This window comes from Callospermophilus lateralis, chromosome 12, assembly GCF_048772815.1.
Source record: "Callospermophilus lateralis isolate mCalLat2 chromosome 12, mCalLat2.hap1, whole genome shotgun sequence".
In the NCBI taxonomy this organism is placed as follows: Eukaryota; Metazoa; Chordata; class Mammalia; order Rodentia; family Sciuridae; genus Callospermophilus; species Callospermophilus lateralis.
The window spans coordinates 66,272,602-66,286,139 of record NC_135316.1 but is presented as its reverse complement, the minus strand read 5'-3'; the positions used below and the strand labels follow the sequence as shown (position 1 = coordinate 66,286,139).

Genomic DNA, 13,538 nt, shown 5'->3' with positions numbered 1-13,538 from the left:
ACAGAAGATTTCCATTTAAAATAAGGTCCTCAGAGCTTACCTAACTGAAGGGTTGGCAACAAAGATCTGATGGAGGTAAAAGGGAGAACAGATATCTGGAGGAAGAGAGTTCTATGAGAATCATAGATTCAGAGTCCCAGAGACTGGATCATGCCTATTTATTTTTAAAGAAGTCAGGTGGGAGCCTAGGAGTAGCTCAGTTGGTAGGGGGGCTTGCCTAGCATGTATCTCTGCTAAAAAAAAAAAGATGACATAGAGAAGTGTACATGGAAGATTGGATGATGGGAAAAGTAAGAAGTGAGGTAAGGAGGTTATTCAGAGATGAGGAAGAGAGAGCAGTGGGAAGCAGATTGTGTAAAACCTTATAGGCCATGTAAGGTTCTGGTCTCTGACTATGAGTAAAAGGAGGAGGTATTAGAAGTTCTTTTGGCAGAGGAGAGCATGATCTGACTTATATTTTAAAAGAATGTCTATGTTTGTTCAGTGATAAATAATCTATAGGTGCTAAGGAAGAATGAGAGGAATTAGTTCAGAGATTTCTTGCAGTGATCCAGGCAAGAGATAATGGTGGTTTAGAGAAGGATGAAGGTCTTAAGTAATGGTAGATCTTGGATATATTCTCTAGGTAGAGTTAACAGGATTTTTTAACAGAGCAAATACATGGGGTAAAAGAGTGTGAACTCAAGAGCAACTTCAAGATTTAGGGCCTGAACAACTTGGAAGAAGTTGTCATTAATTGAAATGGAGAAGGAATCAGTTACGAGGGAAACTCAGATGACATTTGACTAAATTTGAGATACTGTTAAACACCCAAGTAAATGATGAGACTGGAGTTCAATGGAGAGGTCAGAAATATAAATATAAATTGGGGAGTCATTGGTATATAAATGTTACATAAGTTATGAGACTGAAAAAGGTCACTAAGGAGTAAATGTAGGTGGGAAAAGTCTAAGCACTAAGTCAAGAAATCAAGGACTGAAGAAGGAATCAACAGCAGGGATTGAGGATGAGTGGCTGGTGATGGATATGGGTAAACCAGGGAGGGCGGTATCCCAGAAGGCAAGTGATGTCTCAAGGAGAAAGATGGATTATTAAATAGTGATGGTGTATCAAGTAAGAAATTACTACATTATCTTATGTTATTATTTTAAGTGCCCAGTGAGGTATCTGTAAGGCATATTTACATATGAGAACACTAGGCTCAGAGAGTTTAACCTTTTCTGTGGATACACAGCATGATTGAGATTCAAATCAAATTGGATTGACTCACAAGAATTAAAATTACCCATTCTCTTACTCACTGCAGGTACTTGGAAGAAGAATACTATGGTGTGAAAAATTTAAAAGTCTTCATATATTTATTGATTGATTATACTTCTTCTTCTGTGAAGTGTCTGTTCAGTTCCTTAGTCCATTTATTGATTGGGTTATTCATTTTTTGTATTCTGGAGAATAGTGCTGAATCTGAGGTCCATGTGGTAAAGATTTTCTCCCATTCTGTAGGCTCTTTCTTTATGTATATAAGTGATCAACAAATATATGAAAAAATGATCAATATCTTTAGCAATTAGGGATATGCAAATCAAAACTACTCTAAGATTTCATCTCACTCCAGTCCAAATGGCAATTATCAAGAATACAAGCAACATTAAATGTTGGCAAGGATGTGGGGTAAAAGGTACACTCATACATTGCTGGTGGGAATGTAAATTGGTATATATAACCATTATGGAAAGCAGTATTGAGATTCCTCAGAAAACTTGGAATAGAACCATCATTTGATCCAGCTATCCCACTCCTCAGTTTATACCCAAAGGACTTAAAAACTGTATACTATAGTGATGCACGCACATCAATGTTTATAGCAGCTCTACTCACAATAGTTAAACTATGGAACCAACCTAGGTGCCCTTCAACAGATGAATATATATAAAGAAAATGTGACATTCTTAAAGAAGAATGAAATTATGGCATTTGCTAGTAAATGGATGGAGCTGGAGAATATCATGCTATGTGAAATAAGCCAATTCCAAAATAAAACAATGGCCAAATGTTTTCTCTGATATGCAGATGCTAATTTACAATAAGGGGAGGGGTTTGGCTAAGGAAGAATAGAGTTACTTTAGATTAGGTTGAGAGGAGTGAAGGGAGGGGAGGGGTATGAGGTTAGGAAGGATAATAGAATGAATCAAACATTATTTACCCTGTTTACATAATATATGACCAGTGTGATTCAATATCATGTACAACTAGAAGAATGAGAAATTATATTTCATTATGTATGATGTATCAAATTACATTCTACTGTCATGTATGACTAATTAGAACAAATAAAGAAAAGAGTTCATAATAGGAAAATATTAAAGAAATGCAGCATTGTTACCTGTAAGTAATACTACCAAGAAATAATACTTTTAGATTTTATTTCAAGAGGAATATTTTGGATAAATAAAATGTTACTAACTTTTTGAGGAAATAAATTAACTTAGTTGTTGCCTAAATAATTATCATAAATTCTGAGTTAAGATTTTTTTCTGGGTTCAGTTTTGGGCTTGTTTTTCCCATTTTCATTTTCTACTAGAAACAGAGTTCATCCATATCCAGATATTGCTTATAAAAGTTCATGTCCAGCAATTGGAATAAGGGTTTTATTTTAGTGTAAACAACAAAATATCAGTGTCTGTTTTGTATCCTATATCTATAAGAATCATTAAAAGAACATAATATGTTAGTGATTTTTCATTCAGTAAGTCAATCAAATTTGTATGAGAAATGAAATTTGTAGGGGCTGGTGCTGTAGCTCAGTGGCAGAGCACTTGCCTAGCATGTGTGAGGCTCTGGGTTCAATCCTTAGCATCACCTAAAAATTAAAAAGTAAATAAATGATATTTTATAAAAAGAAATGAAATTTGTAATATTTATTCAAACAGTTCTGCCAAATTTTTAGCTGACAGATTCTCTGTCAGTTTTACATACATACAAATTCTCTAACATTATCAGATTTTTATGTTCTCAGCATGTGTTTCATTTTCTCAAAAAATCTAGTTATTTAACAATGTTGTTGATTAATATTCTGTTTGATTACAATGACTTTCATTGTGAAGCTGTGTTCAGCATCCACAGCCAGCATCTTGTCTCCTTGCATCTTATACACTGTCTTACTTATCCCTTTGGCCACAGTGTCAATAGTTGTTCAGAAAGGAGCTTAGTATCCTGAGCAGACATGCAGTATGTGGATGCTTCCACTATCCTGTCCTCCAAACTGCCTCATCCTTTCCCAGAGAGGATATCTTGGCTGTCTGTTTTATAAGATGGGCCTATTGGAATGCCAGACCTGTTGATTTTATATGAACAGCTCACAGCTGTGAAATTTAACAACTGGTAGATAATTCTAGTGGAATGGGAACTGGGTGGATGGCCATCAGTTTCTTCTTCCTCAGCCTGTCCTCACTGAAAATGAAGCTGAAATATTGTACTGCCATGAGTTTACCTATCCCTTGTCTTCTTAAAATAAAGCTTTGCCTTCAGATGCACTTTCCTTTAGTTTAAAAAAATATTCAAAAATTCCTTGCTAAAATAAAATCTTTAGTGAAAAAAGGAAAACTTTGCTATGCCTAAAAATAAAGACCCTCCCCTTCCTTCACCCCCCATGGAATTATTTATTACATCTGCACAGAGTTTAGAATTTCAGACTTGGGGACATGGAGGTCATCCAGAGGTTACTTTTCTCCCAGTCAAATACAAACATAATAAAATTGCTCACTTATTTCTCCTCCCTGCTCTGCTTAAAAGAGCGCCAAAGCCACAGTTAACTTGTACTCATGTGTGATGTGAAATTCTATTTTTAAACTCAGACAGAATATATCATTAGTCATTTACAGAAGGAAACCATTAACATCTTAAAAGATGGAGCCACAGAACTCCTTCATGTTGCCAATTACTTATAAAACTAATTCTAAATACAGTCATAGATGGAAATATATACATTTTCTGTCACTTGGAAAGATACAGTTTTTCAGTTCATTTATACCAGGTTATGAATATGTAAGTTTTAGACCCTAAAAAAGAATATAAAATATAACTTATTTTTCTGCTTAAGCATATCTTTAGTCCTCTGCTTATTTGTTGGTTTAATTGTTTTGAGGGGACAAAACATTAGGACATCTTTTAAAATTTAATGTTGGGGCTAGGGAGGTGGCTCAAGTGGTAACATGCTCACCTGGCATGCGAGCGTCGCTGGGTTCCATCCTCAGCAACACATAAAAATAAAATAAAGACATTGTGTCCACCGAAAACTGAAAAATAAATATTAAAAAATTCTCTCTCTTTAAAAAAAAAAAAAGTTAATGTCTCTCAAATTGCTTATGTGCTAGGAATTTATGTAAATGTTATATATAGTTATCATCCAAGAAAGACTTCTTTACTAAAACATACTCAAAAAATAGTTGATCTAGAATGGAGACTTTATAATTTTTTTACTTATTTGTATGTTTTCTTAAGAAAAATTCTAATTTATCACTACTGTTTTTAAAACTTTAGAATACCAATGAACAATACTTCTTGATTAGATGTTAATTTTTAAAATTATATTTCTAACATCCTTTCTTAGTGGAGGCTTACATATTATATGGAATGATATATTTCAAAGGTGATGTTTGTGGGAAAATTAAAGTTTTATGAACATGCTCAGTAAAATTTTGTAATACAATTATGTTTCAATATATGGTCTGACATGAACTGTGTGGTACAAATGCTATTTAATTCTTGAGCACTTCAATAAAGTTAGTTTGTAAAATAAATATGAAACTACACTATAAGTTACTAGATTTGCAGCTGAATCATTAATATTTTTATATTTCTTTTTACTTCCCCAACTATATAACATAATAGAATGCAAGGATCATGATTAACTTATGGTTATGTTCTCCTTTGTGCTTTAAATTTAAGCTGTCCCATTGACATTATGGAATAATTGAGCAAATATTTCATATTTGATTGTTTTCTATAGATTCCTAAGTGTATTTTAATTCTTTGGATGCTTTGTGACTTTATTTTCCCCAAATAGAGTTCTTAAAATGAAATATTATAAGGGTTAGGATAACTGGAGAAGCCCAAATTAAAACAAAACAAAACAAAAAAAACCAAGAAAGGAGAATTGCGTAACAATGAGGCCTGACAAACAACTTGCAGGTGTCTGTTTTGCAAACTTGTTAGTTTAATCTTAAAATATTTTAATGTTTCAACTAGGAAAACCAACTTCTTTACATCTCTTTAAAATATCTAATCTTTTCTGACTTTCTCAATTTTATGTTTTTGTTTCTGTTCATGTATTACAATGCTTAAAGTTTCTTCTTTTCTTGAAAAAGAATCCTATTTACTGAGATTATTACCTCATTGCATAACTGTGATTAATAATGCTTCATTTGTATATAATTTTTCCCTTGTACAAGTTTTTTTATTGATTAGTATAAGAATTTATTTGCAATAAAAACCCAGATAGAAATGTTAGATCATCATCAGCACATAAACTTAATTTTCCCAGGTGGTGTCAGCTGTTCTCCCAAATGGCTGTACATGCTTACTAATAGTACAAAAGGGTCACAAGTCCCTGTGTCACTGCCCACACTCAGCATTATCCAGCTTTATAATGTTATTTAGTCTTGTAGGTGTAAAGTGATAGCTCCTTTCTTAAAACTTGAATTTCTTTGATACCCTTTACAAAATTAAATGAGAAAATGTCTCTTTCATCCAAATCCATTTTCTCACCTTGCTAAAACCTCTTAGCACTACATTTTCTTCATAATACAGCACCAGTAATGAAAGTCCTTCAAGCTCAGTGAATTTCAAGATGACACTCATTACTAACTGGGCTTTTTTTGCTAACCCATCTTTATGTCTAGTACCTATTTTCTAAGTTGAACTTTTGTTTCTGAAAAGGATAAATGAGACTTAAGGATGCAGAGTGTAAAAGAGCTTTCAACCGAACATTTTCTAAGTGTAATTTTGATAAAAGTAAATGAACTTTTAAAAATTATCAAAGCTCTTAATTTCCTTGTTATTATATAATAAAACATGGTTCAGCTGCCTTATACTTAAAAAGGAATGATTTTAAGATAAAATCTTCTAGGAGAAGATTACACAATTAGACATATCCTGATAAAAATCACTCAAAACTTTAAATTCTATAGTAAGGAAAATCACTGAATGTCTTCATGATATCTTATAATTATTTCAATATTTTTGTCTTCCTTTTGGGTTCCCCTTTATTTAACCTTTACTTTCTTTAACCTTTACTACTCTTTAAAAATAATTTTGTACTTAATACTGTTTTCTTTATTTCCAGAGTAATGTCATCCTCTTATTAGATACCACTGGCCAGGTCCTTCGTCGTCTCATCCTTCCTTTAGAAGAGGTAGCATCTAAGAAATCTTCCTGGTGGAGCAAGGAGGAAGAAGTAAGGAATGTCAGATCTCTGTTGGGCAGATTGCCAACAATTTTCTGTAGCTTTCTCACCATGAAAATGCAAGCTTGCGCATTCCTTTTGGTGCTTAAAAAACCAAACTATAATGCTCAAGAGAGACCTCTTGTTACATCTGTGGATTTTAACATCTAATATATAGAGATATGATACAATATATAAAGATAAACCTATAAATAAATATCAGTAGCTTCTTTTGGTATACATTACACTGAGTTGACGATTGCCAGGACTAAGAATAATAAAAGAACATTATGAACTGTTTGGTTATGATATTAATAACAAATTCTTTATCATGAAGTCAGTTTAACCTATTTTTCAGTTATGTAGTTCTCCTTTAGGTTTATATGATAAAACCATGAGTAGAACACCTAATTGTCCCACCAGATAAATAAATGTTTCAGTTTATTAACCAAATTGAATAAATGAGCACTGCAGGCCAACCCAAGAGAATTGATTCTGATATAAAATAAGGTTTATCCAGTACTGTATAAGACAGCATACTTAGGTCTTAATAGACCATGAGAAAAAAGAGATTTAAAAAAAATGCTACTAAGTATTTCTGAAGTGTTTATGTTATAATGTAAATTCCACAGTTAATCACCAAATATCATGTTTATTGCAAATAGTACTTGACACTATTTAAAAAAAATATTCTAAGGAAGTTTTAATACATAGTCCACAATAAATTTTGAAGTATAGTTTAATCCATGTTATTGTAAAAGTCTTGAAGTGATTATATATCTTCTCAGAGAGTTATGCATTCTTTCTACACAATGAAGAAATGTATTTAAGGGGAAGCAGCTAAAGAAATGTGACTACATCTGAAACGTTTAATATTTTGTTTTGTCTTTAGGAAACTTATAAAATGTGTAAAGAATTTTCACACAAAAACTGGCTAGTATTCTACAAAGAAAAAGGGTAAGCTCTTTATTGAATAAGACAAACTGGGTTACTTATTTTATTAATCCTGTTTCCTGTTTTAATTATACTTGTGTAGTACAAAACTAATATAACCAAATTATAAATGTTTTAGTGTGAAAGTAACTATGCCCACGTTGTAGAACACTGAGAAAGATAGAAAAAAAGAGCACTAAAAATTTCATAATGCAACACTACTAATATGGCAGCTGTCACTTTCCATTATTTCTACTCCTTCACATCCTGACAGTTTAGAATTTCTTCATGTGTTTTCTCAATTAACATTTTCTATGTTATTACTTAATGCATAATATATCATGAAAGGATTATGCCGGCCACTCAATTTATCCTTATCATTCCTTTTAGACACAGTTTTCTTTTCCTTTTTTAGGAACAGATTGACTGTGCTGGATGTTTTGGAAGGGCGAGCTCATACCATCACACTTCCCATCAACCTCAAGAGAGTTTTCCTTGTAGCAGAGGACAAATGGCTTCTGGTGGAAAGTGAAACAAATCAGTGGGTGAATCTGTACTGTGTAGCATCTTGTGCAATATGCCATAGCTTAACCTTATTTATCAATTATCCAAAACCCTTACTCCATCTTCATTTTATCTCTTTTAACAACTTCTGTATCTGGCACCATCTCTATTGGTAAAAAGTTATAAGAAGAGAGAGGAGAAAATTAAAATAAATATCACTTCTCAGAGTGTAACACTGAAATTAACAGCAAAAATAATAACTTTTACATATGATCCATATTGACTTGAAATTTTTTTTATTTGCACATTGAGAATTCAGAGTGTTCTAGCCAAGTAGTAGGTATTTCAAAGTAGATTTTCAGTTTATTCTCCCTTCTCAGAGCCCTAGACTCTATCTTAGAGCTATTGCCTTTTTGTAACTTCACAGAATTCATACCTTAGAAGTTTCTTCTTTTCATCTTTTGTCCTCTTATTTGGTTATGGTTGTTTGTTTGTGTTGCATTCCCCCATTGGGACTGTATATTTTTTGATCAAAGGCAGTGTATGGCACTTGGTTTATAAAGAATGCACAGTAAATTTCAAGTCCCCTTCCCTTATGACTACATCCATTGGCTAAGTGAAGAGTTCTGTCCTTCTGATAACAAGCAAAAGTGGCTCACTATAAACAGTTTCTGGCTATTCATGCATCCACATTTTAGACAGCTTAAAAATAAATCCATCAAGAAGATTATAATGGTGAGGACTCTGACCCTTAGCTGGTCACAAAGTCAGAGTTCATGCTCTCACTTTCTGCCTTACCAGACAGACAATTTAAGAGAGGGCTCCAAGATTATAAGGGTGTGCCCTGTTAACATTGCTTTGCTTTAATAGCCCTTTCTCTTATAGGAAGCCTTGAATGTTTGATTTGCCTTCATCACCGCATTGTCATTGGGTACTACTCTTTATAATGGTGTTAATAGTTTTGAGAATTTATTTTTTAAATTCATGATGAAATGTTGAAACAGTAAATTATACTCAACTATTTTTTAAAAGGCTTTTGGAGCAAACAACTAATTTTTCTTGGTTTGCCCTAATGTTTTCTCGAAAAAGAAGCTTTACACTTAAGTTGAATGTCTTGTTTGTTTACAGAAAATATCTTTTAACTAAGCCTGCACACATTGAATCTGAGAACAGTGGGGTTTGCCAGTTGTATATGTTGAAAGAGGAACTGCCTAGCACAGGGTTTGGAATTACACAAGGTAAATACTATGTTGTCTGTGTTTATGGCTGTGTGGGTGCATGCTTATTCACAAACTATTCTCTAGATTCATTGAAGAACAATAACATCAAGATTATGTGATATCGGGGCTGGGGATGTGGCTCAAGTGGTAGCGCGCTGGCCTGGCATGCGTGCGGCCTAGGTTCGATCCTCAGCACCACATACAAACAAAGATGTTGTGTCCACTGAAAACTAAAAAATAAATATTAAAAAAAAAATTCTCTCTCTCTCCCTCCCTCTCTCTCTCTCTTAAAAAAAAAAAGATTATGTGATATTTACACCAAAAGATAGAAAAAGTAATTACTACCCTGGAAATAGGAATAATCTGCTTTCAAAGTATTATAAGGAAGCCCACTCTTTTAAGTCTTGTCCTTGAAAATTTTAAACTGTCAAATAAGAATTTTCACTTACATTTAGGTTCCAAGTCTAATTTAGGATAGCATCTTTTCTGTTTTCCACAGGCCATCAGAATTTCTATTTAATTCATCACAGTGTATGGCACTTGGTTTATAAAGAATGCACAGTAAATTTCAAGTCTCCTTCCCTTATGACTACATCCATTGGCTAAGTTTGGGGAAGTGAACAGTACTTATGAAAACATCTAAAATTTTACTATTGCCAATACTGGGTTGGGTCAGTTTTGCATCTTTTCTGTGGGGAGCTATTAATGATGATATTTATTACTAATAAAATTCTGAATTCCATAAATACTTGGAATCACTTTGGGAAGAAGCTTTGATTATAAAAACAGTTTTCTCAGCAAAAGCTCATGAGTGCAGTTTAGAATGTTTTCTATTTTTTACTGTGTTTTTCTGTTTGAATTGTTAAGAATGAATCTTGCAAAAATTTAATTCCTAGAGCATTTTAGGGATAAATAGTGCCTAATGTGTGTCTGACATTTTCAGAAATGGAGGTCAGCATACCTCATAAAATTTCAAGTGGTCAACTGTCGTCTGAAAATCTGAGTTCAGCTGTAGGACAAAAGATCGCCTCTCCCAACCGAATTTTCTCAGATGAGAACAATTATGCTGCCATAGTGGTTGGTTTCCCAGATCTCATGGTGAGCACCAATGTTTTACATTATTGTATAATTACTTCTCCACAATTTGATGTAAAATCTGTAAGCCTATTTAAGAGACAATTAAAATGTAATAGCTTTCTGGTAAACATTTTAAATCAAGTTTGCATTTGAAATCAGTAAAAAATATGTTTTACTGTACACCAAACAAATTGTAATGCAATGATCTAGTTTAGTAAGAAACGAGTATCTTCATATGTAGGAGTTCATATGACACATTTAACATTTAACCTATTGAAGATGATTTTTTTAATCATGTCATCTTAATGTGTGTTCATGGACTCTGCCAGGAGGAACAATTTGAGACTAATAAAGTATGCCTTCTAGAATTTTTTCAGGTTAAATTTGGGTGTCATTACTATAGATTAAATTTTTTAACTCATATTTACTTCCCATTGAGTTTTATTCTTATTTATCGTATCTCTGCAGCAGCCTGCTAATAATGTAATGGGTAATGGTCTTAATTTATTTTTCTCCTAGATGGAACTTTATGCTGTTATCTATCTTTATTGCTAAAAGAAAGGCTATTTGTAACTGAGTTCAGGTGAAACTGGGCACCATCTTCCCCTAGTGGAAATGAGGGGAAATGAAATATAAAGGTTATTTTAGTACAAGTTTCTGTATACTAACCTTAGATGTAACTCCATGGTTTTGAGTAAACATTTAATTTTAATAATTTCCTTTGTAGCTTTTAGGTCAGACAATATAATCATTTCAAGATAAAAGTATTAGCTGTACTTAGTAATACACCAATCTCACATGCCTCTAAATTTTAATGTAATTAATAAATTGTGAGTACTTGAGGATATAAGACATTTGAAATATAAAACCCAATGGATAATACATGGCTTAGGACTTGCCGTATGCCTTCCTAATTATCAAGTAAAAAGCATTTGCTATTATGTTATCTAACTCAAAATGAAATATATTATTGAAAAACAGTGCCTACAGCAGCCTGATCAAATAAAAGAAGTGTGTTTAATATGCTATGAGTAGGAAAAAAATACTTGAATTTTTTGTGAAGGTGGAACTATTTAAAACAAATTGATCTTATCACTGTTTTTTGATTAATGAAATTAGTATAGAAATATAATATCACCATAAAAGGTTAGAAAATAAAACTGAGTAAAATAAACTATTAACCCTATAGAAGTCTTTTACCCTGTAAGAGTAACCTTGTTAAAATAAAAGCTATATCCTTGATATTTAATATGAAACACACCACCAGTGAATATTTGTTAATGAAAGAGTTAACTAGGCAGCCTTTCAGACTTTTATGGTAACAGTCATATTTTCTTTGGGTCCATCTGTAGTAGTAAGGCACTGTATGCTTCTAAGCCTTTTCATATATAATCGTTATTTTTTTTTAGTACTAGAAATTGAACTTGGGGGCACTTTACCACTGAGCTACACCCCTAGCACTTTTTATATTTTATTTTGAGACAGGGTCTCACTAGCTGCCCAGGCTGGCCCCAAACTTATTGTAATCCTCTGCCTCAGCCTCCTTAGTAGCTGGGATTACAGGCATACACCATGAAGCCTGGCATAATAGGTTTTGTTTTTTTTTAAAAAAAAAAAAAAAAAACAATTCTACAGTTTTGTGGATACAGAAACAGAAAAAGAGAGGTTCTATTCCCCCAGGTCACAAGGCTTATAACTAAGAGACCTAAGATTTGATCTCAAGTATGACTAACCTTAACCCATACTCTTTCTTTTTTTTTTTTTTATGTTTAATGTTCTTTTTGTGTGTGTGTTTTTTCTCTTTTTTTTTTTATTGGTTGTTCAAAACATTACAAAGCTCATGACATATCATCTTTCATACATTTGATTCAAGTGGGTTATGAACTCCCATTTTTACCCCAAATACAAGTTGCAGAATCACATCGGTTACACATCCACATTTTTACATAATGCCATATTAATGACTGTTGTATTCTGCTACCTTTCCTAACCCCTACTATCCCCCCTCCCCTTCCCTCTCATCTTCCCTCTCTACCCCATCTGCTGTTGCTTAATTCTCTCCCTTGGTTTTTTTTCCCCCCTTCTCCCTCACAAACTCTTATATGTAATTTTGTGTAACAATGAGGGTCTCCTTCCATTTCCATACAGTTTCCCTTCTCTCTCCTTTTCTCTCCCCCCACTCATTTTTGTTTAATGTTAATCTTTTCCTCATGCTCTTCTTCCCTGTTCTGTTCTTAGTTGCTCTCTTTATATCAAAGAAGACATTTGGCATTTGTTTTTTAAGGATTGGCTAGCTTCACTTAGCATAATCTGCTCTAATGCCATCCATTTCCCTGCAAAATCCATGATTTTGTCATTTTTTAGTGCTGTGTCAACACAGAAAAGATGCTTAAATCTCACGAGCAATCTATCCAATGGATTGCCATACTCTTTCTTTTCAAACTTTTTTTGGGGGATGGGTAAATAGGGATTTAACCCAGAGGCCTTTACCACTGAGCTACAGCTCTAGTCCCTTTTATTTTTTATTTTGAGACAGAGTCTCATTTGCTAAGGACCTAAGTTTCTGAGGCTGATCCTCCTGTCTCAGCCTCCAGAGTCATTGGGATTATAGGTATGCATCACTACACACAGCTAACCCATATTCTTTTATACCATACTGCCTTTCTGCTTTTATGTGAATTTTTTTAGATTCTTCATAAGACTATCAACAAAGGAGTATGACACCCCTTACTATTTCTTAATAAAACTATCAGAGGCAACAGATTATTACAAATTTATATAATTCTCTTAACCTATCCCAAATAGTTATTTAAACCTATAACAAATATCATCTTCAATAGTGAACATTAAATGTATTACTCCAGCTTTATAAAAGACACTGTTAAGATAATAAAAAGATAATCTACAGGCTAGAAACTACATTTCTAACAAAGGACTTATACCTAGGATCTATAAGATTCTTAAAGCTCAAAAGTAAGAAAACAACCCAATTTTTAAGATGGGCAAACAATGAACTAAAAATAAAATATAAAATAAAATATAGAAAGTGCTAGAGGTGTAGCTCAGTGGTAAAGTGCCCCCAAGTTCAATTCCCAGTACCTTGTTAAATTAGAGCCTAAGTTGGGTAAGAAGGGCAGGGAAGGGTAACTACTGGTGAGGGGCATCAAGTCTGAGCTTAGAAAGGGGCAGCTTGGTATGAGAAATGGGATCCCAAGTAAGATGAGGAGAGTGCCCATGCATGAGTCTAGCCCAATGTGGGCTTTGGGGATGAAGCAAAGAGGGCAGGGCTCTGTCCACAGGATAAGGTTAGTGGTAGAGATGGGTCACATATAATGGACTTGAAGAAGAAAATAAATATATTA

General features: G+C 33.3%; 1 protein-coding gene across 1 annotated transcript in view; it reads left to right on the top strand.

Moving 5' to 3' along the window:
• Positions 1-13,538, top strand: part of Vwa8 (von Willebrand factor A domain containing 8) — a 392,265-nt gene that overhangs the window by 251,348 nt on the left and 127,379 nt on the right. The window contains exons 30-34 of the mRNA XM_076872295.1: positions 6,344-6,454; positions 7,335-7,399; positions 7,791-7,916; positions 9,008-9,117; positions 10,043-10,197. Of these exons, the coding sequence (XP_076728410.1) occupies positions 6,344-6,454; positions 7,335-7,399; positions 7,791-7,916; positions 9,008-9,117; positions 10,043-10,197 (567 nt within the window). The remainder of the gene's footprint in view (positions 1-6,343; positions 6,455-7,334; positions 7,400-7,790; positions 7,917-9,007; positions 9,118-10,042; positions 10,198-13,538) is intronic.